At 37.0% G+C, this 27,019-nt stretch overlaps 1 protein-coding gene across 1 annotated transcript in view; it reads left to right on the forward strand.

Annotated features, from left to right (window-relative positions):
* The window catches only part of igsf21a (immunoglobin superfamily, member 21a), a gene marked incomplete at both ends in the record, with an annotated part of 171,435 nt that overhangs the window by 123,563 nt on the left and 20,853 nt on the right, over positions 1–27,019 (forward strand). The window contains one exon of the mRNA XM_079243027.1: positions 15,183–15,298. Within this exon, the coding sequence (XP_079099153.1) occupies positions 15,183–15,298 (116 nt within the window). The remainder of the gene's footprint in view (positions 1–15,182; positions 15,299–27,019) is intronic.

A 27,019-nucleotide genomic window follows, 5' to 3' on the forward strand; every position in this document is an offset into this window, starting at 1 on the left:
AGTACTGAGCAGGCCCAGCATACTGAGACAAATAACAGGAGCGTTGTAGTACATATCTAACCTGCACACTAATCTTTTCACACATTCCCTTTAACCTTAATGGTGCTATCTGTAGATTTGCAGGCAAGCATTGAGCTGGCTTACATGGAGCACTGGATATATCCGCTTTATGTCTTGAGGAATTATGTGTGGTTTAAGGTTGAGGTAACCCCCATCTGTGTTCTGATATTACATAATTCTGTCTTTGCAGAGCACAATTTTTGAAGATGCAATCAGACAAAAGCAGATTTAAGCTGAGAACTGATGTAAAATCTCGATGTAGGCTTGTGAACAGGGGAGAGGAGCCTGTTAAGATCCAACAGACAAACTAGAGAAAAGATTTTTTTAACTGCAGTTTTTTTTTTCTGTCTCTCTCAACTGGTCTAAATTAATTTCAGGGAAGTTCTTGAATAATGCATCCCTGCGAGTGATGCATTGTACCATGATCTCATTGTGTGAGCAGCGATGATGTTAACAGAAAAATATAGTCTATGTCATAATATGAAGACATGATATTTTATATTGCTAATGTTTTGTCCTGCATATGATATTTCATGAGATGCCAACAGGAAACCTTGCTGGGAAAAAACTAAAACTCCACCTGAAATCAAATTATGCCATAATGGAAAGGAGGTGCAGCTATCTTCAACCTTATGCATGCTAAAGTCAGTGTGTTTGTCAGATCGCCTCTGAACAGAGAAACAGAACTCCATAAATGATTCCTTGTTCAATATAATGGAGACCCTTTCAGCTGCCTCTTGCTGCTGGCTCTGACTTTCCCCAAATGCTTGTTCTTTCTGATTGTGACTGAACGGTTGCAGAATAGAAGCAGGCTCTCGACCTGAGTTACAATTATAGTTTGGCTATTTCTGTCAAGCCACAAGAGGCTGTCTCCACCCCCATGTTTCTGCTCTGCTGATATGAAGACAAATGCAAGTTTGTTAACTTTGTTAAAATGTTGTTTTTCCTTGCAAATTATTGTGTTGGAGTCACTGAAGAGATGCTTACACCTACTCAGTTTTAAGCAAGAACTTCACTGACTAGACTGAAAACTGCTTTTTGTTCCCCTTCCGTATTTCAGTTCAGTCTAAAATGGTTTCTGTAGTGATTGCAGGAACTTTGGAATAGCTGTCCAGCTGTTCTACTCCCGGGAGTAAGCTAAACTGAGGCTAAATTTTAGATTTGCCTCTTTGCACAGCTGAAGCAGGATAAGGCGTTGTCCAAAACAATCAATGTGAAGTGAATCTGTGAGGTTTGCATGACTTCAAACTACCACATGATAATAGGACAAGCAGTGAATGAAATGAATGGGAACTGGACAGAGACTTCTCTAAACAAATGCTCCATTATTCCATAACTGTTTTAATGGTGTGATGGCGTTTTTGTCAGTGCAGTGTTAACGTGAAAATGTGTAAAGCCTAATTACACAGCAGTTGGTCATGCATATAATCCTGCAAAAAATGCCCCTAGGGCTGGTTTGATGGAAATATCATCTATCATCTTTCAATCTCTTACCACTGTAAATGTAGTGTGTCTGCAAGCAGCTTACTTGTCTCTTACATTGTAGCCATGTATTATTGTTCTCTTAAAAAAAGAAATAGATGCTTGTGCTTCAGTTTCGTGGTTGACTGACTGTGGGATTAGTTGTGCCCTCTCAGAGCAGTCTTGAATTGCAAATAAATCATCTTAATATTAAGAAAGCATTAAACTCCTCTTGAACATAGATATGATTGTAAAAAGGTGAGAGTTTTGTATACCCAAATTTGTCCAAAAATTGATAAAACTTGAATTCTTTGTGTCAGATATTGTTGTGCTTGTATTCCCTAATGATCAGACATCTCTGCTTTTTAAATCCAAACTGGTGTAATCAAAAATCTTCACAATATCCAGTAGGTGACTAGAACCTTGAGCATTTCCAAATGCAACATTTTCTCTTAACATGCAAAACGACTCATTTAAAAGTAAAATACACAGATTTGTTTGTCAGTAGCAAGAATCCTAGTATTCTTGGTCTAGGATTTAAGAATCCTAGACCACAAATCTAGGATTTATATATATATATATATATATATATATATATATATATATATATATATATATATATATATATGTGTGTGTGGGTGGGTGGGTGGGTGGGTGTTTATCATATAACATGTTTATCTCCACAGAACAGATGGCAATGGAATTATTATTCTGATCATCTAACAATGACTTTTTTATGCAGACATACAGAAAATGATTCTTTTTGCCCATTTTTTATGTGCCATATACAGATCTCCTACATTAACATGAAAATAACAATTTCTGTTTTATATCTTACAGATGCTGAGGTTAATTACCTAATAATGATGTTCAAATCTTCAAAATCCCCTGGTCAACTTTGTAACAGTTTTTTATGCTATGATTATCTACAACATATTCAGAGTCTTAAAATATACAGAAAATCCATTTGGTAATTGCATTAGACAGTTTGTTTTGTATTCGTTCCCTACTCTGATTATCTCTGGCACATGGGCATGCCATCCTATGAAACAATAGTTGGAGTAGAGGGTTTTTGTCTTGCAACATGTCTGCTCTTGAAATTTAGGTAAAAAATGGTGCCTTTGTGGGCATCTACACGCAACATATATAGAGTTTTTTTTGTATATTTAGCTCAGAGGTTAAACAGAATTCAGACAAGCACTGACAGTTCTACATGCACGTTTGCAGACACCAACATACTTGAAGGCACAGATTCGCAGAAAATACACTTACTCGCACAAATATAAACACTTACGCAGACCAAACTCCAAGCTGAATCAGAGCAATTTCAAGGGTGAATCAGAGCAATCTGGTCACCCTAATTATGGCATGCTGTATGAAAAACTGGTGAGGCTCTTGAGGAAAACTGTAATCAAGACCTCGGGCAGCAGAGTGCAGTGAAGAAGTGGCTCTCTACATCTGCAGTTAATAGGAAGGCATGAAATTGCAAATTCATGACCCTTGAATGCAGCATGCACAGCCATGAGGTCAGCCTGAGTCTTTTTCTGTCTCCGTGCCCTCTCATACTGAGAGGGATTATGCACAAGTCTTGCCCGTGGGAACTGGAACTGGATCATCACTCAAAAAATCTGAAGCGGCAGGTGTAGTATAGCATGGCACAATTGCTTAACCTGCCTTTAACAAAGGCCACAACATATAAATCAAATAGCAGACAGAAGCTTTGTAGTTTATCCCACATTTGTCCTCATTTAAATGAAGATTGACATGATAAATGACTGAGAAGAATATTATGTAGAATTCTTCCAACCGCATATCAGTCTTATCTTTTAATGTTTTTGGTGTGGGTGACTTTATTCACTGTCATCACTTTCTATAACTTTTTCCTAGCAATAAAAAAAAATACCCTTGAAACAGAACACTGCCTTTCTGGAGTAAACGCTTCAGATTTAATTGAGAATGTTTGCTATTCTGCTGAGTTTGAAATAACTCAAGTAGAAAATGGAATTTTTAGTTGCAGTTATTTGACAGTATTAGCCGTCAGGGGATGTTATGACAGATTCACTGTGCTGCCACGTTTAAAGATTCAATTGTCAAAACAGAAAAATAGGAAATATGAGTAAAAATTAATCTGTGTCATGCAAGATCCTAAAAGATAGGGTGTGAACAAGTAGTAACATCCAATGAATAAGGTTTCAGATGTGATACGGTGCACTGATTTAATGATTCACAGTTTTCAAGTTGGAAGTTTTTAAAACGTGGGTTTCTTTATGGCTCAGAGGGAGGTCAAAATAACTGGGATGTTAGTCATCACAGCAAGCTGGGAAGGGGCTGCTTCACCATCAGGGTTCAATTTATTTGGAAAATGAAAGCTGTTTTCAGCCCTCACATAAATCGAATATTTTATATGGCCGAAATCAGAACGAGTGAATTCATGAATATTTTGGAACCGGACATGAAACGTCACCATGAAGCAACCGCATGTCATTTCAATGCTAATGATAGATTTTCACTTGTATCACTTGTATATAAAAAAATAAAAAAATACTCAGCTGTCTTAAAGCTTTAGTATTAGGTTTTCCATTCATTTAGGTTGTTCTATTGCAATTTTTTTTTTTTCATTCTTTTTTAGTGTCCAATTCTCTGTGATTGTCATAAAATAAGAATGAGATGCAAAAAGTTTTGGATCATGAAAGCAAAGAAAAACTTTTTTGAGCCATTTAGATTAAAACGGAATATTCATATCTTGGACGGGGGGAAAAAAAAGGTGTAAGCTTTACTAATGCTATATGTTTATCTTGGCTTTCTTATTTAGATTGTCATAGCGCTCCATATAATTGCCTCTGAAGCAAGCAAACAAGAAATAAGATAAACAAAACAGTTGTAAGACAGGACAAAGCAGAGAAATGTGCTTAGCTCAACAATCTTGGCTCATTCCTTTGAGAAATTAAGTCAAGATTGGTTTGTGTTTTTTTTTAGAATTTGGTGAAGAAAAGTGAATCTTACTCCTAATATTTGTTTCACCCAGCAAATATTGAAAGATGCAGTGCAGATGATGAGGCTGAGGAAGAGCAGGTGCACCAACACATCGTGTTCAATGGGCATGCATCCATCTATAATTAGAATCCTTTATATAACTACTGATTTAAAATAGAAACTTTATTTCATTTTATTTTATTTTTTTCTTTGAAAATCTCAAGTTAACTTGAAAGTGTATGTTATGTCTTGTGAGTTCCAGTGCTGTCTTTGTTGGGTCACTTGATCAGCTGGCTGCAAAAGCTCAGTAAAAAAAACATTTGGTACGTTTTGGTTGCATTATTTGCATTATGTGTTTATGCACATAAAAGAGACAGAGTATCTAGAAACTGAATGCAGATAGTCATTTATTTATTTCACAATATTGAGCTGCCCAATCAAAGCCATACATTCATCCGTCTATACCACCATGCATCCACTTATTGATAGTTAACTGTCATGTACACATCTGGACCCCATTGTATAAAACGTTTTAACTAATTATTTTGGATCATCAAGAAGCCTTTTTATTTTGAATGGCTTATCAAAGACTCCACACTCATCTCAACATTTGTTACCAACATGCAAACGATGGCTCACTGTCATTAAGAACTTTATTATTCTTCACATTTAACATCTAGCATGCCAAAGGACTGCGTGTTCCTTTTCTCCACAGACTGAATTACTTCACAACATTGTTCACATTTGATGACATCTTCATTCCTTTAATGTGTGAAGTTGGACATTCTTAGACATTTTCTTCAGCCTGAGTCACTACAAATATATATTTTTTTTCTTTCCAAAATGTCACCAAATGTCTTCTAGAGAAAGACTCACCATGGACTATGTACTGTCACGTGTTTACATGTATTCACGTGTAAATGGAGCCATCTTTTCTTTGCATCAGCAGAGAAAACCATGGTGACTGCAAGTTAGGCATGCACTACTTCAACTCAAACATGTGATCGTTTATAACCTATCTCAAAGCTCAAAGCTAACTGAGATTGAAGATTTTGCAGTTATATAATAGATTGTCATTTGTGTATGTGTGTGTGTGTGTGTGTGTGTGGGGGGGGGGGGGGGGGGTGCATCATGCCCAGCATTGATGCACCCCCAGCATTTAGATTAGGAGTTGAGGGTAAATAAATAAATGAAAATTCTGGCATTGCCCTGTGCTTCAGGAGAAATATTTAAAACAAAAAAAAAAACAATTACAAGGGACCCAATCATGCCCCATTTTTTTTTGCTTTTTTCAATTAAAAATTCTCTTTCAACTTGTTTTACATGTCAAAAGTCGCTGGTATATAAAGATTGAAGTAAGATGGTAGCCAGGGCTTCTTGTGTATCAGAAAGGAAATAATCTGGTCGAATGTTATTGATCACCAGGTCATAAGTTATTTCATTATCTTTCTAATTTTTACCCTACAACATTCATCATACTATTCTGAGAGGAAGAGAATTTATATTAGCAAATCTATGGAATCGTTAAAATACCTGAGGATAAATCAGACTCTTGTATAAAAGGTTTTGCATCCAGTTTTCAACATGTCAAGGTAATGAAAGTCACTCTGTTGTATTTCTTGCCCATTTTACAAAGAGAAACTGTTATCCATGGCCGCCCAATTTATCTCGGTCATAACTGCCCCATCAACAATCCTTACATGTCAGACTGAAATATGAATTCTCCTCCCTGTCCCTGAATGTTGTGTAGTGTATCGACATTTGCAGCACTTGTGGCCATCTGGCTGCAGGCGTTTGATGTAGATTTTCTCAAAGAGTTCTTTGGGGATTGTTCATCTGCTCTCGGGATAAGAACGGAATGATAGATGTTTCTCTCCCTCAAGTTCCCTCTTTGGCCTCGTATAATTTTACAGTCTTATTTTAGTCCCGTGGTCTTTAAACTACGCAATATAAAAAAATATCTATCTCAATACTAAGCTTTGCAGACGCAGTCAACAAGAAATGTGTCTGCCACTGGGGGATCTTATAGGTGTATCTGTGTCAGTACCATGTGAATTACCAGGCTGCTGAGCAGGGGATAGGTTAGGTTGGAGAGGACTAGTCTCAAAGATGCCAAATTGTAACAGATTTCCAACCTAAACCTCTGCCTTTAAGCAAATAAATAAATTAATGGAAAAAAAAAAAGAGTAAACTCAAACAAAATGAAAAACATGGACTTTAGGGAAGAGGGTATCAGCCACAGCAGAATGGATGCTGGTCTGTGTACAGGCTAGGTCCCATCTGCCATTGTCACTGGGGATACTGGAGAAAAAAAATCACTTTCTCTTTTGTCCAATCTCAAGTGAGCCTTTAAACTGTGCTGGCAAAAAAAACTCTCTCATGTCCCCCTTGTCCTCATTATACACAGAAATCTATAAGTCCAAGCCTGCTTCATCCTCAGAGAACATTAGCTTGAAAAGAGACGAGGAAAGCGACATATCATATTTCCCATCATATGAGAGCAGCGCAGAAGCAGAAAACACAACTTTTCCCATGCTACCAAGTCATTCAGAGTGTGGCACTGGCATGTTTTGTAAGTAATTGTTCTTACATTTTTTAACAACAACTTTGTGGACTAGGGAGGGTGGGATGTTTTTTTCTTCTTCACAGAGGTGGGAAAAACTGTATTCAAGCTCCAAAACTGCATAACCAGAGGATGCCACTTACAGGACGGTTGCCTTTGCTCAGTAATACATCAGTTAAGCCATATTTCTGCAGACAAGAGCACCGAATAATATTCCAGCTTCTCCAAAACACATTGACCAGTCCAAGCACACAGGCACATTGCTGCACTTTGAACAACATCGGTATGATTAATGGGCTTCGGAACTTGGGAACTTGTTCAGTGTGACACAAGCTTTTGTCTCTGTGTCTCATCCTTTTCCTCTCCCTGACAGGCACCAGAGTCTCTTTGCAGCCAGCTACACTGCTCTAACCGGTTGGCTGGGTGAGAGGATCCGATACGAAATGACAGCTTTGTAATAAACCATGCAAATGTAAATGCAAATGCTTAAAAGCACAAAAGGGAATGTGATTAAAAGTCGTGGATGTGTCTCTCTTATCTCCTCACGTTTCATGTGTTGCGGAGTAGAGGTTTGAGAAAAATAAAATAAGCCTAAGTGCAGAGGAGTTATGTCAAACATTTCAGCACCTCAACAATGTTTTCTGTTTCTCACTGTGTGACTGAGTCTGAATTATATGTGCTTCTTCCCTTCACGACTACGCACATGCATTTTAATGTGTGATTTCCCATGCATGTGCATTCCTGTACACAAGAAATAAATTTACATATGTGTCTTTGCAAGGAGCAATCAAGCAGGAACGAAGCAGCAGGGTGCCATGCTGTTCTGCGTGTCTTTGTAGATTGCCGGGAGCTGGCAGCGTAAGACTTATTTAGATTTTTATATGTGGCCAAAGACATGTCTCCAAGCTTGTGACTATGATCTTATTTTATAAATTTCAATTATAAATTACATAAAAGTCTTATTAGGATTTCTCATCCCCTATCCGCAAATAGATTTAGTTTTATTTATTTTTTCACATAAAAATCCAGTCAGCACTGCAGTTTATGGTGCAATGGTAGTGTAAAAATACCTATTCAGATATGGAGCCTCATTTATGATTGTGCGAATGCACAGAAGTGGGCTTATTGTGTACATACAAAAATTCCTGCGCAAAAAATTGGAATAGAAAAAAAGTGTAAATTAAAGCACATTTCATTCCATGCGTATGAACAAAAGCAAGCGGTAAAACCATAAACCATATATGAAAGATGGACGGAGCCTCCTGCAGTAAAAAAGTGAAGCCTAAGCGGAAGTGCATAAAAGTTCAGTTCCCCCCTCATCCACTAGGGGCTGGCTTCAAAACAGAGCAAATGTCCATGTTAAAAAGGCCAACTTCACAGCAGAAATAAACATGTTTACAGACTGGTACAAAAATCCATTTTTGGTTTAATAGATCAGGTTTACCTTCATAACAACTGTGGGGGAAGTGAAATTTTTTCCAACTCGCACGTTTAAAAGTAATTTAATCTCAAAATTCAGCACATTTAGAGGCATGTCCTTTTGATTGACAGGTACCCGATATCCTGCTTCAAGTAAGAAGCTCAGTAAGCTCAAGTTCGCTCAATGTCTACCATGACACTCACAGCCGTCTCTCAGCGCTACGTCTTTACCCATATTTGTATTTACCAGGTGAGACGACACGCTTGCCCCTGCCAAGATGGCGATGCTTGGAACCGCCCACTGAGCTTCAATTCAGCTCTTCAGTAACCTATGGGTTACGTCACATTGTGAGGTCATAAAACAATCAGATGATCTCATCACTGAGATTATTTCTAAAAAGATGCTGTTTTTAAAAGTGATTATGTTAAGAGTTATGCCTCGGTTTAGGATATGTGTTACAAAGTTATCTTAACTATTCCGATGAAAATACAAGTAGTTTGACATTACTTGCCCATCACTCGACTGCTTTACACCATCCATGCTGGATGTGTCTTTTCTCTAGACAAAAACACATTACGATTCAAAACCGATCAAGGGAGAGTGCTGCACCGATTCTGGGAAAGTATGTAAGAGTAATGTCACGTCAAGTCTTGTTCATCTCTACAAGACATATAAAACCAACCGTGTTTAACCAAAGAGAAGTTCTGTCCTCATCCAGCTGCACAAACAACTTGCTGTGATGCCTTTTTTTTTTTTTCTTGAATTGTTTTTCTAGTTTGATGTTTGATTGTTTCACGATTTCTACCTTTAAAAGAAAACAACACAGATCTCTTCTTGATCCCGGATTATTTACTGCTCTCATTTCTTTCCGCAGCCTTTATTTATTCTTTGTTAGTTTAATCATGAAGCATATTGTTTTAGAGGACTGTAAAATAATATTTATAAAAATAAAATAATTTTATATATATATAAATATAGATAGATAGAGAAAGAGAGAGAGAGAGAGAGAGATTGTTTGGTTGACCTAAATTATCCAAATAATGTATTCTTTCTTACTCTCCATCACTCTAAAGTGATAAAATGAAGGAGTTTCTGAATGTATGCTATCAGTCAAAAGTTTGGACACACTTTCCTATTGAAGTTAAAAGAAGAGTGTATCCAGACTTTTGACTGGTAGTGTAAATGACCATGACCAGGTGCAAACTTAGTTATTTAGAACAGGTGGAATTTATCAGCATAGTATTTACTGGTGTGCATACACACATTTGATAAATCAGCATGTTTTTGTACTTATTATTATTTTATACTAAAATAGATTTTAGTCCTGTGCAAGAATACAAATTTTCCTGTACACCATTGATGAATGAGGCCCCTGGAGTCAAACACAGAGCCTAAGATACAAAACCCGCATAAGCATATAGACATTATTTCCTCAGTGAAATGAATCTAGGAAGAGGAAAGGAAGAATAGGATGCATTAAATCTACATCTACAGGGTTTTCCAACAATGCCAGTTGTGCCACATGCAGCTGGATGGCTGTGGCAATTTAGAAAATACAGAATGAATTAAATAAATGCAAAAAGTCAGACAGCCACTCATTTAGTTACTTACATTTCCTTGCATGAAAGAGCACTGATTGTAAGAAATGCAGACTGAAGCCTGATGGTTTATGTCAAGTCTGCCTTGCCATAATGTTCATCTCTACTTTTTCATATCAGGTTTAATTTATTTTATATGAGCAGAAGTATGTTTTACAGTCACATATTCTAACAATAAATTTCGCTTTTCTAAATACCACTTTCTGTGCTTATGCATTATTTTTCATCATTATTATTTCAGTACTACAAACTAAATAGACCAGAATAGACTGGTGAACACTGTAGAGCACCCAGTTGTGCTCAAGGGTATTGGCAGCCTTCCACTGAATAAGGAAAGAAAAAACAGCTGTCACTGAAATGAGTTGAATTTGACAAAAATAAATAATCAAATTCATTCATTCATTTTCCCAACCTTTTAGATTAGGAGTTGAGGGTAAATAAATAAATGAAAATTCTGGCATTGCCCTGTGCTTCAGGAGAAATATTTAAAACAAAAAAAAAAAACAATTACAAGGGACCCAAAAATGACTATTTAGGTGAGCAACTCTTTGAGGCAATCACTGCAGTCAGGTGTTTTTGGTAACATTGAGTCAGATTTCTGCACCTTTGGGTAGATATTCTGGCCCACTGCTCCTCCGCAAAGTGCTCAAAATTGTCTGGGGGAGTTTCTTTTCTTTTTTTTTTTTTTAATTATCCTTTTCAACCGCAATGAAAAGCACTGGCAGTAAATTATTATTTAACCAGTTTTAATCTATTATGAGTTTTTTTTTTTTTTTTTTCTGTTTCTAGTTATTTCAGTGACTAATTGTAAATTGGCAGGATACCGCTACACTTGAGCATGACTATAATAACCACTGAGATAGGCTCCAACCCACCAACAACCCTGCTTTGGAATGAGCATGTATTATAGATGGATTTAGCGTGAAAGAGTAAAGCTTAAGCAAGCTAATGTTAGAAAACCAATGACAATTCTGGAAAAAAAAAAAAAAAAAAAAGGCTATAATTTATTTATATCAGAGGGAGTCATTTAGCCTGAACTTAAAGGTGTACTGTGTGTGCCTACTTAACTGTTTGTGGAGGAAGAGGAAAATCTTTTAGAAAATGTGCCAGATGAACACATGGCGTTTGCCAATCTCTTCTCTCTGAAGAGGAGGATTTTGTCAGTGGATTTTATTGCAGATCTGTGTCACCAGCTGTGATTTTGCCACAGTGGTTTTAAGAGGGCACAAGTACATCTCAGATGTTCTTCAGGGCTCACTTATGTCTTAGCTTGTGGCGTTGTCACTCATTTCATAAGACCCTCTCCAAAGTCAGACACAAACCTGCTTTGCATGCCGATGTTAGAAGTCAAAGTCTTATTCACTTACACTTATTTCAGTGTGATTTGAAATATACAGAACATGGCCATGCTTTGTTTACTGCAACTGCGTCGTGAAAGTCAAATCTGCGTTTGTGTGTAATTTTGGGAATAAATTGAGTGGATCCTCATACTTATAAATGCTGAAAGAAATCCATGTTCAAAAGCTTTAATGAAAGTTTTGTTCAGTGTTGTATTCTGGACCAATTGTCTTTGCAAGTATTCACACAGTTGTTACATAAATCTCATATCCAAGAAACGTGTTTAGTAGCAACCCTCCGCTAATATGAGCTGTCTGAAGTTCAAAGAGGTAGCTCTTGGATGGAACAAATGTTTTGCCATTATGTGTGAAAGTTGTGCACCTGTTTAAGTCACATTTCATAATTCAACCAGATTATTTTGGTCTAACTGTACAAATGATAAAAACTTAAGCAATTATCTTTAAATTACAAGTGCGGCTCTTGCAGCTGTTTGTCAAGCGATTAATCCCCAAGCGATCATGGCATGGTCACACTGAGAGGAAGTAAAAAGGTTTGCACTCTTGTGCTTGAAGAAATTATTCAGAATCCATATTCATTACTTTGGAACATTTGCGCTCATTTATCACTGAATTATTATCAGTGTAAAAGTGAAATCCATGTCTGACCTTGGAACCTATTTGTAATTAGCCCTCCACACACACACGCACACACACACACACACACACACACACACAGACACACTCACCCTCTTTCCACAATAAACAAACCTCCAGAGATTGACTCAAGGCCAAAGTGCTTAGTACAAAGGGACGATGGGAGTGATTCTTATGAGTCCAGTTGTCCCCAGAGCTCCAAATCCTTTAATTAGGAGGCCAGAGAGGAAGCTGGAGCATCAAACATTTCACCCATTTACCAATACAGAGGTTTTCTTTTTTTTTTTTGTCATTTTGTTTCTCATTACTTTTATGAAATAAACCAGCAAAACTGCCCTTAAAAAATAGTAAAAGGAGGTGCTTAAAGATTGACACAGAGCTCATTATTGATGTCAGTACTGAATGATAGAAAGAAAATTAAATAAAACAGCTTTTAATTCTATGGTGTGTTTATACAAAGAGAAATGTATCTGTTTTTGGTTGCCAAACTACACATTTGATTTCATCTTGCAAAATGCAGCATTGCCAGCAATGGAACTGAGTGAAAGCAAAAGTAAAATTATTACATGAAAAAGTTATTATAGTTTACAAAGGAGAACTATGGAGCTCTTCATGGCAGGCATTTCTGTTCTCCGGGGCACTACTCCTTGGTTTCAAACTCTTATGACTGGTTGGTCCAACTGAAGTGTTGAAACAACACTTATTCATCCATCTTCTTGCTCATTTTTCTATTTGCAGCCTTTTTTGTATTTTTCAGCTAAACAGTCCCAAATTTATGTCCACAGAAAATAAAAACATTTGAAAACTTATTTTTATAAACACATTTATCATTAATTTCATTTTGTGCCATTCATGACCTACACTTAACAAAAAACACATTGCCAGTAAGATATCAGGCCGCTAATTGAAGGGAGCAATTAGGAAACAGATACGTTTCAGGTATACAAACCAGATATACCGATGCCCTTTATGCAGTGACAGTGAGCTAACTGAGTTATGGGCTGTTTTAAAATTAAATTTAAATACCAAGATCTCAGTAACTGACAAAAAAGAAAAAAAGACTCTATTTCACAAATATGAAATAAAAAGAAAATGCTGAACCTTTAACAAGCAGGAAAATGTTATCTGCAATTTAATGAAGTATGAAGGCTCAGTATTTATCTTCACAGACAACAATCTTAATCCTGTACTGAGTTGTGTTTGCAAATAGTGTGCTGTGCACAGTAGGTCTTGGTATTAATCATGTCAAATATTTCACCAAGGTTGGTGGCTGTCTCAGGCTTAGATTCACATTAGGTGGCCCGCCACCCACATCGCAGAAAACAACACAGCAGCACGATCCATATTCAAGTCTCTTTAACTAACTTAACTAGAGGCCTTAATTAGCATTTATCAAGTTGCTAGTGATTTTCTTCTAGCTCATCAAAGCATCCACTGCTACCATGTGGAAAATTCTCATCAAGAAAGATTATCTGCACTCATCAGTCATGTGGAAACAATTTAACAGAATGCTAATCATGTTGCTTTTCAGCAAATTAGCTTTTTCTAAATCCAAAGTGTTAAAACTGTGCATTACTGCAATGCCATTTTTTTTCCCTTTATATTCAAAGGTCCTGATAATCTTTAAAAACAACCCTTATTTCTTACTTCAGACTTTGGCATCACTGAGAGCAGAAACTCTTGTGTCTATATTTGCTTCACTCTATAAAAAAAAAAAAAGAAAAAAAAAAGACTTCAATTCTCATTTATGGAATGGGGCGATCAATAAAAGTAAATCTATAATGTTAAAATGTGTTTTTTATCGCCATATTTTATGTTTGCTGTATCGGTGCAGCTTCATCGTGCTGTGTGCATCCACCTCTGTGAGAATACTTCTACCTTATAGGTCAGAAGCAGACATGTCTGACAGCTAATCATATGCCAGGTTGAGACAAGCTTGTCAGCAAGCTAATGGAGTGTTCAAAGGTTAATTTACAACCATATGATTTCCATCAATAAGCAATTAAGAGGTGTGGAAACACAGAGGCACCCAGGCCAGTAGCTAAATCCCCACACAAAACCCCCCGCCTACTTCTAATCAATTAATTGCTGTGGCATGTCTGTTTTAAAAGCATTTGATAGATTTACAGATAAAACTGGCTCATAAAAAGCACCGCTCCCAGCATGGCCCTTTACTTGCCCTTTGTGCCTTTTTTTTTGGGGGGGGGGATTAAAAAACTGCAACTTCTGAAGAGATTCTTGTCTCACCTCATGACGTCCTTAACAGATTGTTCAAATTCTCATTCTGATTAAAGCTTTGCCGTATTTGAGTATTCATAAAACCTCCTGCTGTCAAATCTGCGGGGAAATAGACAGCGCACACAGCTTGCTTCTTGGCAGTCCTTGTTGAAAATTCAAAACGTCCTCATACAGCTGGCCTTCGCTCGCTGTCATGTCATCAGTTAAAATTTTCCCAGCGATGTTTCCTTTAACTGCCAGGATATGAACTAGTTACATTCACAGTGGAGCTATCATCCAACGACCAAAGCACAGCAGGCTGAACAGCTGATTTTCTGGAGGATGTGGGAGATTTCCATTCTCTTCCCAGTGTGCCTCTGTAAAGCCGCAAAATCTTTGCTCACATGTTTCCAGTTTCACTACCGTGACATACTTGCTGGGATCCCTGGAGAGATTCCCATAGCAAGTTTATGATATGATATGTATGCAATCTTATACCTTATCAGCCCCATCCGACTCACTTGAGCCCTAGGGAGTCTTGAAGATCTTGTCCCCGCCATTCACTTACCATTTTAAGTGGAGAATTTCGTAGCAGGTTCTTTATTTCTTTAGAAAAGAGATGCAAAGAATAGATAAAGCAACTCACTTGCTTTGTTTTAGTCTTTGTCTGCTCTTGCCGTCTTGCTCTTACTCTGTCAGTATTGAAAGAACAGTTTCCACCTACATGGATAACCCTAAAATGACATTCCATTATAGAGTAAGTGCAAAGATGTTCAAGAAGAGTGGAAAGTGGTGTTTTTCAAACAGTAAAAGGATATCTGAGGTTACATTGTGTGTCTATAAAATGTATTAAGATATTGGTGTTTTTATTTTTGACATTTCATTCCTATCCTTCACAGCGCCTCCGAACAACATATCAGTGGTGGCAGAGAACACTCCAGCCCCCTTCAGTCGATACCAAGCCCAGAATTTCACTCTTGTCTGCACTGCAAGGGGAGGGAAACCAGCCCCATCGGTGAGTTAAAAACACAACGTGATGCTTATTCACAAAGGATCTGTCTTTACAGCAAACAGGTTGGTGTTTTTTTCATGTTGCCAAATTATGTTTTGTTTATTTTTAATCAATTTATGTATTATATAGGCCAGTAGGGGATAATGAAAAGCTTCTTTTTTTTTAAAAAAAAACAAAACCTTTTTGTCAAAAAAACATGCTTCAAACTGAATTTGAGATTTTTCAACTTTCTGTTTTGGAGCTTGTCACACAAATATTTAAAGTACTTTAAAAAATCATTTTCAGCGTCATTACAAACTTATCAGTAAATGACTTCTAAAAAAAGTCTGCCATGCACGTAGTCATAAAAACACAGAAAAGGCAGACAGGATTTATTAAACAAACACATTACTGTTTTTAATGACCGCATTCAGACCAATTAATCTAATTAAAGTGACATGATACTGATAACTTATCATGATACCACAAACTTTATGATACACACAGATATACACATCATCAAGTGTATGCAAGTATGCAAGCAGTCTCACATGCACATGCTTTTGTTCTCAACCTTTTGAAGAACAAGACAAGGTCTTGCAAAGATGCTTGGATGTTTGGTGGCACATATGAGGTAATAGACGCTGCTTGAGAGCGTCCACTTGCTGTTAGTTCCCGATGGGCCATTAATCATCATCCATGGGTGTATGATGATGGACTGCAGACCCTGAGCACACCTATCCGTTCCAATTATGAGCCCAGTAAGAGGTGAAAACAAGGTGAATATGATTTCCGGTACTTCTTGGTTGATGGTGTGATGATGGAAGTTCTCCCCTGTTGTTTCATACGGAGCCTAGAGTCGTTGAAGCTCAGGTATTTATTTTTTTTATGAAAAGAAAAAATAAAGCTGAAATGTGTCAGATTTCAGCTGGTCAGCACATGTCACCATGTCAATGGATAGGTCATAGTCCTAGTAATTAGCTTTGCCAGTGATATTAAGGATTTAAGTGAGCTGAGAAAAAATAATCCACTAGCAGCAAACTGTAGGAAAAAATGGCTTATAGTTAAACATGTTGACAAAGCCTGAAAGCCTGGAATGTTAAGCTTTTTTTTTAGCTATTTTTTGTACTTTTTATTTTGTAGATTGTATTTTCAAAACTGGGTGCATTAGCCATGCATTTTGAAATTTAAAGCTAACATGAATGTTTTCGAAGTTGCAATACAATTGGCAGCCACTCTTGCTAGCTCTGAAAGTCATCAAAGCACTTCCCATTTATAATCTGCACTGTTGGGCTTGTAGTCAATGGAAAAGTGGCATGTGCAACAGATCTACATAATAAACCAGAATCAGATGTTAAGACACTTTCAGGGCACTTTCACGTCAGCCTTTTTGATTCAAATCTGAGTCAGTTTGCTCAGAAAGTCTGCTTTGTTTGGGGAACTATAAATGTGCCAAACAAATTCTGATTCGGACCAAAGAAGCAGACTCGGTTTGCCTACAAACAGGTCATAGGTCATTTCACGTGGACCAAACACAAGAAGTGGACTACAAAAAAAAAGTCGCTTCCTGCATTTGATGTAGCATTGCATTGTGGGTAAATACATAGCGATCATGTTAAGAGTCTGGTCTTGCCTCGTCGGTTGTTCATACTGCGGCCAATGTTGCCGTGTATTTCTGCAGTATACTTCTGTGAGATAAAATAAAAAACCCTAAACAGTTTTGTGTTTCATGTTTAATTCACAACAGAGTTTTCTTCTTCATGTGGGTCTTTCCTTTTTTGCTAAATACTCATGCAGCGCCACCTTTGGTGGGATTGGGGATATTTTTACCTCCCCGTGGAGGTTATGTTTTTACCGGCGTTTGTTCGTTTGTCGGTATGTTTTTGTTCAAGATAACTCAAAAAGTTAGAGACGGATTTTAATGCAATTCTTAGGGATCATTGGAAATGTGGAAATGAAGAACTGATTTAATTTTAGTTGTGATCCGCATCACCGTTTGGATCCAGAACTGTTAGAAGATGTTGAATATCAGCTGTGACATATACATCTTCTAACAACTGTTGCCCTTGGCTGGGGTTTGCGCTCTCCGAGTGTTTTTCTATTATTCTATTGGTTTAGCATTTGACTTAAAACAGAGCTGATTTAAACCAAAAATCTGATCATTACCATATCTCTGGAGTTATCAGAATTGACTAATCTGTTTGTTGTTAGGATGAAAATCATGATGCAGGTGCATACCCTCTAACGATTTGAAGTCAAAGCCAGACAGGGCTGAAAATACACCAGGGCTTTGGGGAGCCAAATTTTCAGGTGTGCACCACTATGCACTATACAGGTCACATGCACACATACATATACATCAGTGCACGCCAGTGCAATTGAAAAACGGGAAATACGACAACATTTTGTTACTACATTAAGTGGCTGATCAGAAACACCTTATATAATGACAGAAAGTTTTTTATTTTTTTTATTTATTTATTTTTTTAATAAAGTAGCAAATAAAGTGGTTGCTGTTTTTCAGGGGGGCTGAGCTCTCCTTGACTCTGATCTGAACCTTGTAAAGGAATAAATGTTTGCCAAATATTTCTCTGATTTATCCTGTGACATTCACTCTTTCAGATAAATGCAATTGTGATAACTTATTGACCATTAGTCTTTAACAACACATTTTTTCAAGTCACCCTTCAGCTCTAGTTGTGTTTTCTTTTAAAAAAAAATATAATAATAAAAATGAAGAAAATAAAGAACACAATGTGAATTGGCAAGCTCAAGGTCTCAAAATTAATATAATTATATTAGTTTCTAAAATGTATGCTATGTTAAAGATAGGGAAATGATTACAAGCGAAGTAGTTCCAGGTGAAACACAGGAAGGCAGATTTAGCTGAGTAAAAAGTGGGAATGTGAAGAATTTCATTAGGATGCTTTGCAAATCTAATAAACCTAAAAGTGTTCAGAAACTTGTGAATAACACCTCCTAAATGATGCAGACAAAAATATATTACTATTCATACATTATTAGGAAATGTGATCATAAAAGACAAAACAACATAGATTTAATTAAACAAATTCAGCTAAGTTTCTTTTTCATTGATCATAAAAACATTTTTTATGATAAAAAAAAAAAAGACAGCTGTTAAGCAGCAATCATAGAAAAACCACAACATCCAATACCTCCTTACTGTAACAAATATCTCCAACATGCTTAGACAAGCTTATTATGTTCCCAGTGAGATTCTTTGAACCAATTCCTCTTTACCACTGGTAACCTTTATCCACACCAGCTTAGAAAAATCACAGTGAAAAGGATGAAAATCCTTCACAACCACACGGGTCTTCCAAGGTATTCTGCCTGAAGTTTGGAGGGTTTATTGGAGGCTTACGACAGAAACAAAATGTTTTGTTCTAAATCATGTAAATGCAAAAGTTGAACCAATAGACAAATGCATAGAGCAAAACTAACAGGAGTGTCAGATGTTAGTCAAGTAGTTTCAGGACACCCACTGACTCTCGAGAAGTGGTTTCATTAGCCAGTATAAGTAAACACCTGTGTGTAAGTACCATGAGGGTAAAGGCTCTCAAACATTCGCAGAGCTCTCAGAATGGAATTAATCATGTTAAATTTAGATTTGTATGTCATTGTGTGAACCAGCAAACCATGGGAGGAAATTTAGTTCTGTGTTGTTGGATGTGTCTTGACTAAAATAGCAAAAAGAAACTTATTTCAGTTATACCAAGTTGAGAGGCCACTTCATTCACATGTCAAGTGGAAAATATGTTGAAAGAATCATTAAGTAAACACAGAAGCTGCTACTTAACACCAGATTTGGACAAGTGCAATTACAATATTAACACTGCTTTATACAATGCTTGCATAGCATTACAGAAATATAAGCATAAATGTTATTTTCATACTGAGTCAATTTGTTCTATTTATGCTGTGTTCTTAAGTCATGCTGGATGTAAAAGCTCATTATTAGGTTTGTAAGTATTTGCTCGAGTATTGCTGCTTTGGCCCAGTTATGTGACTGCAACTTCAAACGGCTCCTTTAGCTTTTTGATGAAACTCATTTAGTCTCTGTTGGAGCTGCTGCCCAGGGGTGAGTTGCAAAATGAGCTGTTGTCAGCTTTATTTTCAATGCTATATCATGGCAAGCATGTCTCAATCACAACTTACAAATGAAATGCCAAGCATTTAACAGCAGATGCGTGATATGTCATTTCTGCGGTTTCTTAAAGCAACGCTGGGTTTGTTTCTGGCCTAAAAACTCTTTCTGACTCGTTTTCATGGCAAAGGCTGGAGGTGCAACAAATGGAACATCTGACCCTTGAAAGTGACTCAGTGTTGATATTTGGAAGTGTTGAAGTTGGTCTAATTCTGTTCTGTGTTAAACTAATGTCAAGAGCTGTTTTGAGGGCTCGAAGTGTTTTCTTGGTAGTTTTTGTCAGTCAGAGACAAAAAGACATTTTAGCGCAAAGTAAAAATAGTCTAGAATTTTCTAGCTGGCTGATATGATTTTAAAAAGACTGAAAACCGTGGTATAAGATGTGCTTATTGTCATACATGCATTGTGTTGACTCTCCATTTCACTGACATGCTTTAACTTTGCATTGAGGATTTGTGGAATGCATCACTACTTGAGTTAAATGTTGATCAGAAAAAGACGCTAGTGCTTTTTGTATCTTTATTCTAAAGGTTACAGTGAATACAGTGACAGAGATCCTTGTTATGCTGTTTTTTTTTTTGTTTGTTTTAAAAGAAAAGAACTACCAGGAGAACCCCAGTTTCTTTCTTGTCTTGCCGTTCACCTGCCTCTCATTTCCAATTATCTCAGTTGTTTCCAACCAACTGATCAAAAGTTTAAGTCACCACTTTTGCCTCTGCTTCTTGTTTGATCCTCCTGTTTGTCACTCCTGTGGGCCTGCCAGCTGTTCAGTTTTGGAGTTATTTAGAACCATTTGATATTTTATTTTTCTCCTCTTATCTCTGCATTATTCAGTTGATACATTTGCATTTGAGTTCTTTTTATAAACCACACTTTGAAAAAAACACATGATCCTGCTGCAGTGTACTTCTTCATATAAATCTAGTTTCTTGAATATCGCAGTTTTATCCTCTTCAAAGCTATTATTTCTCTCCACTCTTTCGAAACACCCACAATGCTAAGTTCCTGTAGTGCACCTTTTGAAAAGGCTGAAAATGAAGGACTGCATTTGTGAAAAGTATCTGTCATTATGTTTCAAGATCTGTCAGCATCTGAAGTCACTGAGCAAGCTGGTGACATATCAATTATAGCTTCCCAGTGCCACTATTAGAACATCCTCAGAGCACAAGCAAGCACTGATTGAAAAGAGGAAAGATAATGACAGTTAATAATAAGCAGGGAAACTGATTAACTCATGGCCATGATCTCTCTCACTGCCTCGCTCGCCTCTCTCTCCCCTTTTCTTTCGCCTCTGCTTCTCGTTGAATCATCCTGTCACTATGGAAATTACCACTGTCCTTTTGACATCACCATGATTAATTGCAGCAACATAAAGGTGTATACTGACCAATGTATTATGGTTACATTTTAAAACCTTTTCCATTTAAATGTTTCTGAGGTAGGAGCAGCTTGGCAGTGTGTGGAGTGCAGGTGGTTTCATCACTGTCTATTCAGAGAAATGCAAAACCCTTTTTCATACCATCCAAGCCCATTGCTGTCTTGGCATTGTGTATGAGCTCCTGCCTAGAATTACATCTTTTTTTTTTTCTCGCTCTCTCTCTTTCTTTCCCTCTGTGATAATTCATTTCAGAATGAAGTGGTTTGTGTCTGCTTTCATTGTTTGCTCATATTGGACTATGAAGTATTTGGGGATTTTTAACAGAGCAGCGATTGATAATCGCTTTATTCCGTGCAGTAACACTGTAAGAAAACAATGCAACTGCACAGCCAAAAGCACTCCAAAATTGTTTGTTACATGAGAATGAGCGCTACTTTCCAAGTCCCTGGACAGCCACATGTACCACCTAACAAGCCAGTGTATTGGCTAGAGATTTTTTTTCACTGCTAGTCTTTACATGACTGCTAATCAACAAAAGTGACTTTTTTTTTTTTTTCCAATTTCCTTGTATTTATTTTAAGTCGTCATAAAAGACAGATTGTGAGTCAGCATCAGCCTTTAGAAACAGAAAAATAAAAAGGTTTTCTCTCAAACAGACCGATAGAACCTAATCCATGTGTTCATCTCCAGTCGACTGGATTACTGTAATTGGACTTTGCAAAAGGAGCATTAAACAGCCGCAGCGCGTCCAGACCACAGCTAGTTTTAACCAGGAATGAGAGCAGAATCACACCATTTTTAAACTTTTTACACTGGCTTCTAGTCAACCATAGAATAGATTTGAAACCCTAATGCTCTATAAACCACAGAACGGCTTAGGCCCAGGATACACCTGTCATATTCTCAGATCATTTAAACCTAATGGGACATTTAGACCAGAGTCCAGCCTAAACACAGAGGAGCAGCAATTAGCTTAAAAGCAACAAACAAATTGGGGGAAAAAAATCTGCCAGTCGAGATTATTTTTCAACAAAATGTTGATAATTTTAAATCAAGATCAAAAAACAGGATGTTTTTATGTTTGAGTTGTTTTTACTATGCACCATTACATATACACTGTAACTTGACTAACCAAAACGGCTCTACTTCTAATCTTTGTAATTTAATTATGTAAATGGTTTTGTAGTTTACATTTTTTCCACACCATGTCTTCATGTGATTTGGAATGTTTTTTTTTTTTGCTTTCTATTATGTGATGTAAATACATTTTGTCCTTCATTATGTCAGAAAATAAGTTATAATAATGAACCTGTCTTACCTTTTATGAAACATGTATTCTGACATGAATTCCACCGGTGGTTCCCAGTCTTCATTCCTGAAGGGTTAGCCAGTAGTTTGTAATGGGGGAAGAACCCTTTAACTATGTGTTTTGACAAGTGGAGGTGCAACTGCATGACCTTTTGTATTTTTTTTCTCCTTGATCTATTTCTTTGACTCTCCATTAGCTGGAAGGTGAGCGAGCTAATTATTACAGCTAAAGAATTCTACATCTTCAAGGCTGGAAATGCAGAACCAAAGCTTTGGATTCTATTGATAAGTACATGTACATCTGCAAAACAGAACTTGCAAAACACACTTGTATGCCAAGGAGAGACTGCAGAAGCATGTTCAAAGTGCAAATCTGTGTGTAAATATTCATGCACAGTGGCATCACTGTTTCATCTGCTTTAGTCATTGTTGTGGTTCCTTCTTTTATTTATTTATTTTTCTTTTCAATATACTTTTCCAACTTTGGACAGCAGTTTTATGCATGAAGGGCATCTCAGCTGTTTTTACTGAACAGTGTGATTTTTATTTCCTGCAGATCTGTAAGTCATGTAAGAGATAGTCTAAGCATGTACCTGTGCGTAACAAGAGTGTTTGATGCACGTACTCCCCACACAGGAAGGGAGCAAAGCTGTTCTCAAAATATAATCATTGCATTTTTTATTGCGGCTTTACAAATGTGATTTGAGGTCTCTCAACTTAAACCTTTTTAAAATTTACATCTTCAATACTGCGTGTTCATATCCATAACTAAATCTGCTGGTGATGGAATTAAGAATGAAAAAGAGCAGAAATGGCACAGAAACACTTTGCTCCCCCTGCAGCATTTATTTTATTCATGTATTTGAAGCATTCATCCAATACTTTTTCTCATACCTCGAGCAAAATGGCAGGAAAGATGCATATAATTCGGGACGATCATGATGATTTTTTATACCAATGCTTGATATTTTGCTGCAGGTAAAACACAGTTGTATTATGTTTCCTTTCTTGGGAGCTGATGCACAGCAGGGCGTCTGCACTGTGTCAAGTTCTGTAGGCGCTTAATATTTCTTTTGTCCAAAATTTAACTTTTCATTGTCCGTGGAAACAAACCAGTCAGACTAACCTAAGAATTGGAATATGATGGCAATACACAACAAAAACACAGGTGTTAATGTGTGCCCACATTATTTTGTCTAACAAAAGCCACAGAACAGGTGCTTGGTTTCATCTAATCCACACTGCTCTACCTCCACCTGCTGTGATAATTAATGAGGCGGTTTAGTGCTCAGTGAAGACTCAGAGTGGGTAGCAGGTCATTTCGGATAAGCCTTATGTTTATTCTTCCCATTGTGCCATTGGACTTTTAAGCTCTGCTTCAGCACATAAGGTAAATGCAGGTACTAGGCAATGGGTAATTGGCAGCCAATGGCAAACAAATAGACGGTAGTTTGTCGTACATTTGTTGTTAATCAGCCTCATACTTGTTGCCCCGTTCATGCATGCACTTGATAAATGACACAGCTCCTATTAAAGCTTTCATTTGTTGAAGATGCAAAGCCTATAACTCTTTGTAATGTGTTTGGCTTCAGAGTTTTATCCTACTTTTGGGCAGATTTCCAGAAGAGTCAAAGCACAATGTAACTGATACTAATTGCCACCATATGGCAACCTGCACATGTGGTGTCATACAGGTAGTGCTGCACTCACTGTGGCTTTAGTAGAATACTTACTTGAAAAGATCTTGTCTGTGTAACATCTAAGTTTATACAAATGGTTCAAAATGTATTGTCATATCTTAATAATAATTCAACCGGTTTGAGTTAGGGAGAAAAACAATCAGATAATTGAACCCTGGCTCTGTACTTAAAGTGTTACGCAGGTAGATGGGGCTGCAGAACAATTTAATGGCAATGGTTTATTGAGAGAAAATGTAGCTTGAGCTTTTATTTATCTGTGGTTTGAACAACAATTTTTGCTGAATGGCTTTGAGCAAGGGTACTTACCCCCATGTGTATATGTTCCTACATACTCTGATGACAGACCAGTTCAGTTTTTAGAGTTGGCTATAAATACTAAGGTCCAACCCACAGCACAACATAGCCTCTAATGTTGTCAGTCCTGGCAAACATAACCTCAGCAGCAAGGGGCCTGACAGACAGCCCCCAACCATCATTAATTTGAAATAGCTAAAATAAAGGTTAAAGTCAATGAGACTCCACAGGCTATGTCTATTTAAAAGTAAACCTTTCAATTTGGAACATGCTGGAGTTTGTCACTGTCCTTTAAGGCCAAAATCTAAAGTGTGTTTTCACAATAAATGGGATCTGTCAACACCAACAACAAATATACCACTTTATGGTAAAATGCAGAGCTGATAATAAATAATTCTTTGATTCACAGATAATTCAATTGAAATGATAAAAGTGTCCAAAAGAGTTGCACTGTAAATTTCCATTTCTTCACCAGCACAAAACAGCATTGCTGCCGGCAATGGCTATGCAACCTTGTTCATTGCAAATATATCTACAGGCTATTATGAGCTGTAATGGGAGCATGAATTCCTTATCAGGGCAACCCTTGGGAACAAAACTTAATATGTTTAATATATTTAACAATTAATGGGGTAATACTGCCCGTTTCTTCATGTATAAACTTGATACTAGACAGAGGATTCGATTTCTTTTTACCTTTTCATCGAAAAAAGGTAACTGTTATTTTTAATGCAAGTAAGAAATTATCTGCAAGTTTAGAAGTCATGCTGCTGCACCTGAACCCCACAAAATGACAATCTGTCAATCCCTCTACAAAGAGTGGATCATTGAGAAAAGTATAATGGCTTATGATTGTTTAAATACAAGTTGTCATAGAACCAGAACATTTAATGACTTTACTATACAAATACTACTTTTTTTTCCAAGTTATTTGTATCTTTTAAATAAAACCTTGTGCAGCATGCTGTTCTTTAACACTGAAAAGTTTTACTGAAGCATTCAAAAGCACAGAACCAAATTAAGTTCACCTTTAAAAATGATGCATTTTAGGCACATCTTTACATCGTCCAATTACTGATCATCCCCAACTGTTGAGTATTTGTAGTATATAGTCACATTTTCTGATTACCTTAACCCTAATAAGTTTACTCGTAGAGTAATCAGTAATTAGGTTAAAATATCAAGGCTGTGCTCTGTAATCTTTGAGATTTATTCACCTCAGCATTGCAGTTTCTTTCTTTTTTTTTTTTTTTTTTTGTTTAGCATTGACTCAAGCAGCAAAGTGCCATTTCAAAATTGGCTGCAAGAAAAACAGATTTTCTTTGCAAACAATGTTTCAGCTCTTAAAGAATATAGATAGATACAATTTAAGGCAATGGAAAAGCACGGAGGAGGCATTTGTGTGTGTGTGTATGTGTGTAATGTAGGCATCCGTCAATAAGGCCATGCTTGTTATTGTGTAAGCATCAATATACATTGTCCGATAACAACGTGGGTTTTATAGATAATTGGAGCACTTTTTGGGGAAAGCCTGGTCTTATTAGGAGAGATGGCATCCATCCCACGTTGGATGGAGCCGCTCTCTTATCTAGCAATATGGACTCTTTTATTAGTCAGCTAAATTGACAACTCAGGGTTGGGACCAGGAGGCAGAATTGTAGTCCTACACACTTTTCTGCAGCTTCCCACCTGCCGCCGCCCACCCAAAACCCCATTCCGACCTTATACAACTTCCCAGCAGTAAGAATTAAACAACACAAAAACACTTCTGGGGTTAATCGTGAAAACCTCATAAAAATAAAAACAATGGATCTAATAAAATCTGAAAATAAGACAATAAAGTGTGGCCTACTGAATATTAGATCCCTCCCAAATAAGTCTTTATTAGTCAATGACTTGATAGGTGATCACCACATTGATTTATTCTGTCTTATGGAAACCTGGTTACAGCAAGAGGATTATGTTAGTATTAATGAAGCTACGCCAGCTAACTATTTAAACTTTCACATTCCTAGAACTACAGGCAGAGGAGGAGGTGTTGCAGCTATTTTTAAGTCAGAATTTTTAATTAATCCTAAGCACAAAACTAACTATAAATCCTTTGAATTTCTGACATTAAATTTATCTCATCCAAAATGGAATTCAGAGAAACCGCTCCTTTTAGCATTAGTGTATCGCCCACCTGGACCTTACTCCGAGTTTCTGACCGAATTCTCTGATCTCTTGTCTGAGTTAGTGCTGACTACTGATAAGGTCATTGTACTAGGTGATTTTAATATTCATGTTGACGTTGAAAATGATAGTTTAAACATTTCCTTTAGCTCTATTCTAAACTCAATTGGGTTTTCACAAAATGTCAATGGAGCCACTCACTCTCATGGTCACACTCTTGATCTTGTTCTAACATATGGTATTGAGACTGATAAGCTCAAAGTATTTCCTCAAAACCCTGTCTTGTCCGATCACTTCTTATTAACCTTTGAATTCACTTTATTTGATTACTCACTGACCAAAAATAAATTCTACTATAGTAGATGTTTATCAGACAATAATATTACAAAATTTAAACAATCAATTGAATCAATTTTTTCACATCTACCATGTGTTAGCATGACTGAGAGTCCCCCTTTAAGCCTTACTCCTGCTCAGATTGATCAACATGCTGATACTATAACAGCTTCAATGCGTACAACCTTGGATAATGTTGCTCCCCTAAAGAAGAAGAAATTAGGTAAGATTATGAAGGCTCCCTGGTTTAATTCCCAGCTTCGAGCTCTAAAACAGGCATCAAGGAGTTTGGAAAACAGATGGCGTTCATCAGGACTAGAGGAGTCTCACTTAACCTGTTTAAGCGTATACAAAAAAGCCTTACGTATGGCAAGAACAGCTTATTATTC

The sequence above is a fragment of the Telmatherina bonti genome (assembly GCF_933228915.1).
Source record: "Telmatherina bonti genome assembly, chromosome: 6".
Lineage (NCBI taxonomy): Eukaryota > Metazoa > Chordata > Actinopteri > Atheriniformes > Telmatherinidae > Telmatherina > Telmatherina bonti.